Source organism: Phascolarctos cinereus, unplaced genomic scaffold (genome assembly GCF_003287225.1).
Source record: "Phascolarctos cinereus isolate Bilbo 61053 unplaced genomic scaffold, phaCin_HiC Scaffold_9;HRSCAF=440, whole genome shotgun sequence".
In the NCBI taxonomy this organism is placed as follows: domain Eukaryota; kingdom Metazoa; phylum Chordata; class Mammalia; order Diprotodontia; family Phascolarctidae; genus Phascolarctos; species Phascolarctos cinereus.
In genome coordinates, this window is record NW_027556402.1 from 203,970,852 (window position 1) to 203,983,294 (window position 12,443).

Here is a 12,443-nt window from a genome sequence, read left to right on the forward strand (position 1 = left end):
AAAGTCCCCTATCACTATTCCGTCACGTCTCTGTGCAGGCTTGTATCTGTTTCCCAAACTTTTCATCTATTTCCTCTTTCTGTATAGGTGGTCTATAGTATAGTCTTATGATCACCTCTGTTTCTCCCTATTTTGACCCAAAATATGCTGATATCCTCCTATCCTTTATTTTTTCACCGTTCCTTCTAGTTTCTCTAAAAGAGTGGGCTTATGGTACCTGGAGGACCAGCTAGCACAAATACACTACTTATACCTTTGAGGTCATTGTGAGACCTAACTAAAGAGACCTTGGTGATTAAGAACAAACCCCACACCAAGACAGAACTCTGTATCCTAAAGACTCAAAAAGCAACATGCCCACTTTTCTAAAGCAACTATCTGGGAAAGTCTAGGGGCCTGATAGTGGGAATTAATCAGCAGTAACAACTCTAAATTTTAAAAATGACAGCCTCAAATCATAAACCAACCAATCCTCTATCATCCTACATCATTCCTCCTCCTCCAGTCATTTCTTTCCTACTCCCCGCACTCTCTTCCGTAACTATACATACATACCTCACCCGCTTGGAACTCTGAAAGTTCCAGTAGGAAGGGGATTTCTGTGTCAAAATTAGCAAAGAAGTTGGTCCACTGGTGTTCAAAAGTCATTAAATCCTAAGAAAAAAATAGAAAACAGAATTTATTGACTTTTAAAAATATACATAAAGGGAGTATTATTTCAAAATACAGCACTCTGAAACAAAATCAGTTTAATGGATCACAATGATCAAATATTGACAAAGTCAACAGGTACCTCATAAGAATATTCTGCACTGACTAGCAGAATGTAGCGTAAGGTGAATCTGTCTGGAAGCCCACATAAGACAGTCTAGTCCTCAAGCACCAAAAAGATCCTATTCTAAGATGCTCAGGCCTACTAGGCACAGCCCCTCAGGCTGGAGCTCTGGTGAGGATCTCAGTGTTTCTGCTCTCATGGGTTACAAGGCCACCCAGTCAAAGCTGCAGCCCTAGCTTGTATTAAAGGGAAGTAATGTCAGCCCAGTTTCACTCTGAGTTTGTAGGAACCCCACTCAGATCCTTCTTCTAATCAGAGTCTAAAAATATATCTCTGAGTCCTAAGGTAGTGACCTTCTGACTCCCCTCCTGCTGGACCCCTTCTGATTACTAAGAAACAACTGCTATTGGAGGACGTGGCCCTGGGCCTAACATTCCCTGCCCGACCCCCAAGTTTAAGAATCTATTTTCTTTATGCACACAAGAAGAACAGAATTCAGTGGTTTCCCTATTGTGTGCCTGCCATCTCTGTAGGAAAGGAAAAGAAGGGGTGGAGAAGAGACTGAATTCTTTTCCCTGTCACTAGAGATTCCACCTATGTAAAAAGAGTAAAGCATGTTCAATGCAATAGAAGATGTAATCAGAAGTAAGGAGAGCAAGAGAATAAAAAGTATTTGGCCAATAGCACACAGCAGAGAGAACATCTTGGTTCAAGGATTCTGCATGTAGCAAAGCTAGAAACTGAAGGAAAAGCAAAGGGAGAACTCCCAGAGAAGCTCTTTCTTACCAGGGCAGGGATGACTTGACCTAAGTCACTAAGGCCAACCTGCTTAATAAATATCTGTTGACTCTGAATTTGCTTAGGCCATGACCAGGAGAACAAAGTGGGTCAAGAGAGGTGCAGAAAAGCTGAGAAGGAGATTCAGGAGCCTTCATTCCAGATTGTTTACCCAACCCCTGGGTGTCTTCTTTTCAGTCACTCAAGTCTTACTCAAAAGAGAAACTAAGTGAACAAAGAGCTAAACACAAGGAAAATCAAGAAAACACCAGGTTGGAGAAGCCAGTAGCTAACAGAAGGCTCTGAAGGATACAGAAGCCAACAATTTTCTAGCAAAGATTTATTATCGAAACCAGGCTTGGCTTTCATGATCAAACCCTTAAAATAGTGAATTAAAAAATCTAGCCCCAGAATGGGCAGTGTAGTTGAAACTCAGTCTCTCAAAATGAAAATTTTAGTGCCTCAGCTATTAAAGATAACAACACTGGTTTGTTAAATACCAAGTCTGGATAGATAAGCAAGATTCTGAAGCAAAACACAGTATTCCAGTATTTGATAAACCCTAGAATACTGCTGGGAAAACTAGAAAGCAATTTGGCAGAAATTAGGTTTGGATTAATATCTTATATAACATATCACAAACTAGCTCCAAATGGACATGTGACCTAATAATAAAAGGCAATATCATTTTTTTTAAAACTACAGGAATATCAGTTTAAAAACCTATAGCAAAATGGAAGAAGGTACCTATTGCAAAAATGGCTGGGGGAAGGGAGGGAAATTCTTAACTAAATAAGCAACCAAGGTGATCATAAGAGATTAAAATAGCCTATACATCAAAGTCAAAAGCTTTTGTATGATCAAAATCAATGAATCTAGAAAAGAAACTATGAAGTGGAGAAAAGCCTTTACCTTCAGTATTTTTGATAAAAGTGTGATATACAACTTTTATTGGTAACTGGCACAAGTACATAAAAGTACATTGAGCTTTTCCCCAAAAGATAAGTGATCAAAGATATAAAGTTCTTGCAAACTATCAATAATCGTGTTTTAAAGGTTCTCTCTCTATCACTAAGAAGATAACTATAAATTAAAATAATTCTAAGGTTTCTTCTGCCAATCAAACTGCAAAAATGATAAAAAACAAAAATTATCAGTGTTGGAGAAGCGATAAGAAGATAGCCATACTTATACACTGGTGGTAGAGCTTTGAAATGGTCCAATAATTCTGGGGAACAGTTTGAAGTTATGCGAAAGAAGTCACTAAGCTATACGAATAATAATATACTAAATATACAATGAAAATTCAGGTTAGAGGAGGAAAAAAAAGGTATAATCCTCTGACATGATCTATATAGGTCCCACTACTTGTCACACATCACAAGAAAGTCAAAAACAGAAAGAACGCCCCCATATATACTAAAATGTAAATAGCAGCATTTTTGTGGCTGCAAAAAACTGGGAACATAAAGGGACCTACATCATTTGGAGAATGGCTAAACAAATGGGAATGAGAATATGCTGGAATAATATTACACAAGAAATATGAGGAATTTGAAAAAACATGAGGAGATTTTTATGAACTGCAAAGTGAAGTATGTAGAACCAGAGAACAAACCCAATCAATCAGTAAGCATTTATTAATGCTTACTCCTACTGTGTGTCTGGCACAGAGACAGATGCTAGGGATACAAAGACCCAAATAAAACAGTGCCTACACTAAGGAGCTTACATTCTATTGGGGAAAACAACATGCATACGATAAGTAAACACAAAATAAACACAAAAAATACAAGTATATTCATAAAATATACAAAAGTATATACAAAAACCATAAAGTAAAAGTATATATAAAGTGAATACAAAGTGGTTCTCCAACAAAATCCTAGGTATGGATACTCAGACTGCAGCTCAGTCCCTCAGACAGTTCCTATCCATAAAGATACACAGCTAGCTATATTCCTCAGTTTCCCTAGGGCACCCATTAGCAACTTTTGTTGTTGTTGTTGTTTGACCTTCATTCTCGAAGACGACCACCATTAGGAAGGTGATGCTATGACTTGCAAGTGAATTGGATTTAAGTGAAGGAGGGCTGTGCAAAGCCACCAGCCTCACTTTCTCCTCTGGAGAAATCTGGGTCTAGTGGCAAGATACAGATCAGGATGACTGGAGATGGCCCCAGATATAGTAACTTTTTTAGTTTCTTAGTCAAAGAAACTTTGCTTTATCTTCAGTTCTCTCCTCTACTTCCTCCAAAAATGATAATACTAGATAGTTCTAGATATTTTACGGTGACCCCAATCTTGACTTGGATGTATTATAGGAAGCAGGAGTAAGCACTGTTTGTATTCTGAATCCCTAAGCCTGGCCCATTAGCATTTAGTCCCAAAAAGCGAATGAAGCTTCTAATAAGTACGTCTTAAATTCAGTGCCAAATGGTAGTCATCCATTCATTCCCTCCCTTACATATCACTGTCCCTTGGATCTACCAAACTAAAGACAAAATATCAAAGACATCGAAGTCTTAGATGCCTGGTGGGGTGTAGGAGTTTCACAGAGTTATGTGCAAAACAGAAAAGCATACCTTCAACCCTTTTCCCCCATCCCATCCACACTGCAAATCACTTTTTTTTTTCAATTGGGGTTAAGTGACCTGCCCAGGGTCACACAGCTAGTAAGTGTCAAATGTCTGGTCTGAGACCAGATTTTACTCAGGTCCTCCTGACTTCAGAGCTGGTGCTCTATCCACTGCGTCCCCTACCTGCCCCTACAAACCACTTTTAATAAAGGTTTTGACTACTTCCCTTTAATCACAGTGACTGAATGAAGATCCAAGGGGTAGATGGAACATCAAAGCACGGGGTAAGAGGGCACTAAGGTGGACAAACATACTACTGACAGATCAAAGGAAAGAGCACAGAGCAGCCTTAGAGTCAGATCAAAGCGGGTAAATATAAAAACCACCCTCTCTTAAATATCTCTAAGGACAGATTCCACAGCATCACTTAAGGATCACTCAAGGCTTACTCTATTAGTCAAGAAATTCCCATGTTTAAACCAAATTTTTGTTGCTGTGATTATAATAAAACTCCTTCATGTCTACCTCATAGAACTAACTGAAGATAGCAGTCTAGTCTTACCACCATACGCCCACAGGCACGAGACAGGTGGAACATACTTTTGAGATCATCAAGCATCTAATCCAACACACTTGTTATACAGATGAGAAAATTAATGCCCAAAGAGGTTGAGTGACTTCCCCAAGGTCATACTGGTAGGCACACTCAGCTTTCTTGGGCAACAGATCACTTTTCTGTAGCACTGATCATTCATCTCTGGGGGTATTTTAATAAATCTTTTCTGCAGTATTACCACATGCTCTTTGAAAAAGAGTTATACCTAGAAAGACTTACATGAACTGATGCTGAATGAAGCGAACAGAATCAGGAGAACATTGTACACAGTAACAGCAACACTGTGCAATGACTAACTTTGATAGACTTAGCTCTTCTCAGCAATGTAAGGATCTCAGAAGACTCCAAAAGACTCATGAGGGGAAATGCTATCCACATCCAGAAAAAAATCTAAGGAATCTAATGCAATCTATTTGCTCTCTTTTTGTTTGTTTCTTCTTTCTTGTGGTTCCTCCTATTGGTTCTAATTCTTTTTACAATATGATTAATGCAAAAATATGTTTTATATGAATGTATATGTAGATAGCCTATATCAGATTGGATGCTATCTTGGGGAATGGGAAAGGGGAGAAAGTTTAGAACTCAAAATCTTATGGAAGTGAATGTCGAAAACTAAAAATAAATTGATAATTTTAAAGAAGAGTTACAGGTGGACATGGTCAATATGTTGGTTGGTTTTACCAAAATGCTTTTTTTTTTTACTTTTTATGTTGTAAACTTTGTTTTTAAGGAAGGGCTTCCTGGATAGGGGAAAGAAGGAGAAAAATATATTCAGAAATGAATGTGGTTTAAAAACAAGAGGCATTAAAAAAAACCCTCCAAAATTTTTAAAAAGAGTTATGGTTTAACAAGGGTCTGGTAAGTGAGATTGGTTACTTGGAATATCATTCCTGTGTTCCAGACGGTTAACAATCTCCTACCAAATTTAAGATCATTTAAAAGAAATGATAAGTATATTTAGTCAATGATCCTATTTATCACCTAAATGATGGAATCAAGAATGGACTCTAGGATCAATTACTAGGCAACATCATTGACAACTACCCTTTTGGGCCTATCCTTCATGTGAAAAGTTAATCATGTTTAGGATAACCCAATGAAACAGTGACCCTCCCACATCTCCCCTATATCTCAATGTCTCTACAAGATCACATCAGGATTCTTAGGTCTTCTAACTATAAGAAGCTGTAAGGTAAGCTATTAAAGCAATAGCCCAGATGGGTTGAAAGAGGGAACCTGAGAGTAAGTGAAGATTGTAGGGTCCCAAGAAATGGCTGCTCTCTTACCTTATTTTTCTTGCTTACACATATGGGTGCAAACTTTAATAGATGGTTCAAAACTGATTCCATTTTGCACAGGTACAAATTCAAAATTCACAGAAATGGGCACTGTATATGTAGACAACTAGAGACAACTAGGCCTGATGTGGAAGGGAAAGTCCACCTTTAGTCTAAAGAAGGCTATATCTTAGCAACCAGCTGAAACAGCTATCCAGGTCAGAAAAGTGAAACAGAAACTAAACCCATTAACAAGTCCTTTGGCCTTCCTACGAATGCAAGGAAGTCCAGCATCAGACATGTGTCTGTGTCTCTGTGTGTGTGTGTGTGTGTGTGTGTTTGTGTGTGTGTGTGTATAAAATATACATATACATGAATTTTTTATAGGAGACAAAGAATGTGTGTGTGTGTGTGTGTGTGTGTGTGTGTTGTCTTTGTCTCCCATAAAAAAAAAAAACCTGTTTGATCAAGGGAAAGCCAGGAACTTATGAAGAAAATTAGACAGACGCAGCTCTCAGTGTTGCCCATTTGGGCAGTCACAATAAGATAGGCTTAGAAGCCAAAGGTCGTTTTGGAGCTTTTATCAGGTTGGTTAGCCTTGCCCAACACAAATTTGGTGAAAAATTTGCCAAATGGTCCAAATCCCCAAAGCCTCCTGCTCAAGAAAGAGTTATTCCATAGGAACTTTCCTCTACACTCAAATAAAGGCTAGATCAAAAAGAATAAAGGGTACTGAATCTGCAAATGGTACACAGAGAGAGAATATCTACAAGTAAAAACCTACTGTATCCCAATTGATAAATAGTCAAAGGATATGAACAGGCAGTTTTCAGATGAAAAAATTAAAGCTATCTATAGTTGTATGAAAAAATGCTCTAAATCACTATTGTTTAGAGAAATGCAAATCAAAACAACACTGAGGTACCACATCACACCTATTAGATTGGTTAACATGACAAAACAGTAAAATGGTAAATGCTGGAGAAGATGTGGGAAAATTGGAACACTAATGCATTGTTGGTGGAGTTGTGAAATGATCCAACCATTCTAGAGAGCAATTTGGAACTCTGCCCAAAGGGCTATAAAAATGTGCACACCCTTTGACCCAGTAATACCACTTCTAGGTCTGTATCCCAAAGAGATCATAAAAATGGGAAAAAGACCAACATGTACAAAAACATTTATGGCAGCTCTTTTTGTGGTGGCCAAGAATTGGAAATTGAAGGGATGCCCGTTAACTGGGGAATGGCTGAACAAGTTGTAGTATATCAATGTAATGGAATACTACTGTGCTATAAGAAATGATGAGTAGGCAGACATGAGAAAAACCTGGAAAGATTTATATGAACTGATGCTGAGTGAAGTGAACAGAATCAGAAGAACACTGTACACAGAAACAGCAACATTGTGCATGACTAACTTTGATAGACTTATTTCTTCTCAAGCAATGAAAGGATCTAAGACAACTCCAACAGATTCATGATGGAAAATGCTATCTACATCCAGAAAAAGAACTGTGGAGTCTGAATGCAGATCAAAGCATACTATTTGCTCTCTTTTTTGTTGTTGTTTTGTTTCTTCTTTCTTGTGGTTCCTCTCATTGGTTCTAATTCTTCTTTACAATATGACTTATGTGAAAATGTTTAATATGAATACATATGTAGAGCCTATATCAGATTGCACACAGTTTTGGGGAAGGGGGAGCAGAGAGAGGGGGAGACAATTTAGAATTCAAAATCTTATGGAGGTGAACATTGAAAACTAAAAATAAATTAATAAAGTTTTTTTTAAAAAAACCCTACTATAAACTAATTAAAAGTAAAAACAAAACCAAAAACACATCTACCCTACGAAGTTGCCCCAAAGCTCAATTAGTGAATAGAATCTCGTCTCACAGAATCATTATAAAGGAAGCACCTTGTAATCTGCTTGCATACTGTAAAACATAGATATGGGAGTTAATAATTATCAGGCAAAGGCAATTCAAGCCATTTGAAGAGACCTATTCTGTGGCTATGCATCTCCTAGGCCACTGAGGGGCACTGCAGGACCACTTTCCCCAGACCTTTCCAGACCAATTACAATTATTTTCTAGTTGGAACTCAGCTCATCAATTAATTCTTTGCTTGTGCTCCTTATTGCCAAAGCAGACAAAGTTCTTCTCCCAAAAAGGTTTACATTCTGGCTCTCATGCCTTGCAGACCCATAAGCTTTTGGGAACTTTCTTAAGTTAAGTAGATTCACACACACCCAATTCTCTGTCTTCTTTCTGGAAAGCAGGATCAGGAAAAAAAGTCCAAGGTATCTGAAAACCCAGTGTAGCACAGGAGCAACAGAGAGAAGCATCAAAGGCCAGGTAGCAATGAGTTTTCAACTACAGCAGGAAAGACTTAATTTATACTTTTAGAAGAAGACCCTTGGCTTGCATTTTACACAAGCTTAGCTGAAGAGGCCTCATCTGAAGCTTTTTACAGAAAGGAGCCTGCTGTTTCTCTTCTAGGACAGAGAGACACATTCCCCTCATTTCCACCTCTACCCCCTGTCCAGACTTTTCAGGTCCTTCCTAGCATCAAGATCTAGAGTGCTAACAGATGTAAAAGAGATTGGCTTATTAGTTGACTCTTCATTCACGTCCTCCAAAGCTCATGCATTTGGGTCCTAGAGTTCTATAGGTAGCTGTGCACGGGCTCTGACGCCTCCTCTAATGCTGACAAGCATGATCATAGGCAAGTCATTTCTCTCTTTGGATAGGATTATACAGAACAGATGTCCTGTTGCTTGTGTTTGGCACTTGCCTTCCAAAGAGCTCCACGTGCCCACATGCTATGCAGGATTCAATCATCATCTTGCCACCACTAAGGAGTAGGGGTGGGATTTAAGGGGAAAGGGCCCTGGATTTAAAGTCAGAAGACCTCAGCTGGAATTCTAGGTCTGCTCCTCGGACCTGTGTGACCTTCAGCAAATCCCCTCCCCCTCGGGCCTCAGCTGCCTCGTCTATAACATAAAGGAGTTGGACCAGATCGTTTCCAAGGTCCCTTTCACCTCCAAATACCACGGTCTTATGATCATTACAAAGCGAGAGAAACAACATTTAGTATTTCCCCCATTTTACAGAAAGTTAAAGTAACTCAGACAGCGTCACACAATACTCAGACCACCAAATGAATCCAGGTCTCCTAACATCCCTCCATAGCCACAATCATTAACTCATGCTGCCAAAAGGGGGGAAGGGGAGAGTGTCATTGATTGTGTCCATTTTCTTAGTTTGTATTTCCTTAGTTTGTATTAGCCTGTGCCCTTTCTAGAATTAACAAAGCAATAAAGCATTACATGAAGGAACCCAGAGTGCATGGGTGACTCTCCCTCCTCTCCTCAAATAATTATTTATATCTGAATGGCTAAAGAAACTCCTCAGGTAAGAATCTGGGATGTGCAGCTGAGGACAAAGCAATGTCACTTGCCAATGAAATAATCGGCACCAAAAAAACTGTGTAGCTGAGGTCTGGGGAAGGACAACAACGTGCCTTGTGCCTGGGCAATGGCTGAGTAAGCTATGCTATAGGAATATAATGGAATATGAGAAGCACAAAATGAAATGAGGAATATAAAGAATTCAAAGAAATGTGCAAAGACTTTTATGAGATGAAACTAAGTGGAGAAAGAAGAACCAAAAGGTTCTGACAAGCCACAAAAATCACTTATCTGACCTTGAACAGGTCACCAAAATAGTCTGTTCCTCAAAGACCAAATTCAGCATCCTGGAAATAATTAATGGCCATGGTCAGAGACAGACATCTAGGGAGCAGCAGCTTCTTCCACTGCTGAACTAAAGCCAAAAAAAAATCCGTTCATTTCTCCAAGTCCAGTCTCCCCCGTGAGTGAGTACATTAGCTGGCCCTGGTCTGGGAATCATGTAGAGTTCAATTCCATTACCTGGGATAGCAAATTCTCCAGCGAAACGGGATCCATCCGGCTGTACACTTTCCACAAATCAGCACTTACATCCTGCAGCTGAAACACAGGGGCAAAAGCAGTGAAAGTCAGTATCATGAGATCCCTTCAAACCTTCTTCTGTTCCAGGAGCAGATCCTGGAGCCCAAGGGCCCAGAGTGCTTCTACCTGCTGCAGGCCTTGTGCCACACAGGAAAGACATGGAAAACAGGAGCAGTGACAAAATACAGAAGCTCATTTTTTAATAAACACTACAAATTACACATCTAGAGGAAGCTTGCTGCTTCTGGAAAGTCACCTTGGGAGACTAGCTGCTTATTCTAATGATCCTGAATACTCAAAGTGTTCTGAGAATTTTTCTTGATCTACCCTTAAACTGGCAGAACATTCCATAGACTATCCTCATCAGCCCCTTGGGCATCGGTTTGGGTTTTGGGCATAGCCAGGATTTTCAAAGGGAGTAAAATCCAGAGAATAAGGTGAGTGGTACCAATTTTTTTGGGGAAAAAAATCCACCTAAGTTTTTCAGAATGGTTTTCTTGTGTGGCTCATAAACCAGTACAGAAAGTGATTTCTAAAATGCTCTGTGTTAACAGCAGCCTTTTTTTCAAAAAATAAGCTTCCCTGGATGACTACTTAGTTGTATGGGTGCTTGTCCATTTGTTTCCAAGAGAAACAAGAATGACAAGAAGGCATTTATATGGAGCTTTGAGGTCTATATATGAAATTCACCAAAATGGATAAAAAAAAGACCACTTAGTAGAAGAACAAGAGATGCTTGACTAAAGCAATGGCTGGATTCCAATTTTACCAACTGGATTTCCCCAGTGGGGGGCTCTCCCTACTCACACAAACGCAAGCCTTCGGTGCTTCAGTAGCAGAAGCCAGGCTCTGGGATTAGAGCCTTGGGTGTGGGGCTTCTCCCCACTCATTTACATGCAGCCCCTCCCCACATCATATGTTCTTCATGAGTTGGGGTAGCTGAAAAAAATTCATCACCCAGTTGGCCAACCTTCTGAGAACGAGCTTCTCTGAATGTAGCTAAACTGGCCCCCAGATGACAGCCACAGAGAGACTTATTAGGAGCCCTGGAAGTTGCACAGTGTTCAGCTGTCACTGGGACAATATTCAAAGAATTTTGGGCTCCACCTACCCATCACTGCCTGACCTTCCAAACTCTAAAGCTTATATTCCAGTAGCATAGGTGGTGTATCTAGGAGCAAGACACGAGAGTGGGGGTGGGCAAAAATAGATGAATAAGTAGAAAAAAGTAAGGTAAGGAGACTTATTTTTTATTTTGTTATAATTTGTTTGTTACTTGATTAATTTATTTTTACCTTAATTTCTTATTGGTAGTTGATGGCAACAGAGGAAAACTTCAGGCATACATTTAGTCTATTGTGGATCTGGCCTCAAGGGAAAGCAGAATAAGCATCTTTGTGTGAATGGGAGAGTTCAGGACTTGATAAAATCCCAAAAGGGAATTTAGTATTTTATCCTCAGAAAAACCAAAAGCTTTTTTTTCTATTTCTTTTACACTTCAAAAAGAAACCCATGAGGTAATTCTAATAATAATAATAATATCTTCAGAAAAGTATGCGATTGTAAATAATAAAAAAAAAAGATGGGCTGGTTACATAGTAAGAGAAAAGGATAACCCATGGACAACTCATATGCTCCACTGGCATTCACGCAATCTTATTTTTTTTTTCGTTTTTGTTTTTGTTGCTAGGCAAAGGGGTTAAGTGACTTGCCCAAGGTCACACAGTTAGTAAATGTTATGTGTCTGAGACCACATTTGAACTCAGATCCTTCTTACTCCAGGGCCTCTATCAACCGTGCCACCTAGAAGCCCTCAGACTGACTGATTTTAAACTGGGCTAATAACACCTGTAGTCTCTCCCTTCCTCCCAAGGGTTACTGTGAGGATCAAATGAGACAACAGATGTGAAGCCCTTTGCCAATTTATAAGTACTACATACATGTCAGTTATTATTATTTGTTCATGCTAAAATGGAAAGCGCTCAGTGTCATTTCCAGATGTATAGACCATAAGCTCTCCTCTGCTGGCCCTGAAGGGCTATTGCTTCTGCTTCTGTAGCCTCCATGGCACGGGCTCTCCTAGAAAGGGCACTTTTGGGCACCTTACTATTCTGTCTGCTTATAACGTGAGCTCTGGTGGTCATGTGCCTGGTGGGGCACTCCTGGCTCCTCTGAGCTCAGCAAAAAACTGCTATCCTTGCCGGCGCCTCTCAGGTGCTATCTATACAAACACCATTATTACGAGACTGACAAAATAACTGAACTTGGGAAGAAGTTTAGAAATAACTCTCCTCACGTGTTGCCTATGTGTCTCATACTACTGGACACTGTGATGAGGTGCTTGGTCAACGTCGTCAAATAAGGGACAGAAAAGACTGCAGATTTTTAGCCTAGAGAAGAGAAGATCGGGGGGTAGGGTGGAGAAGG

The 12,443-nt window shown here is 39.6% G+C and overlaps 1 protein-coding gene across 1 annotated transcript in view; it reads right to left on the reverse strand.

Annotated features, from left to right (window-relative positions):
• The window catches only part of DNAAF9 (dynein axonemal assembly factor 9), a 173,456-nt gene that overhangs the window by 109,072 nt on the left and 51,941 nt on the right, over nucleotides 1–12,443 (reverse strand). The window contains 2 exon segments of the mRNA XM_021005399.2: nucleotides 556–654; nucleotides 9,957–10,034. Of these exon segments, the coding sequence (XP_020861058.1) occupies nucleotides 556–654; nucleotides 9,957–10,034 (177 nt within the window).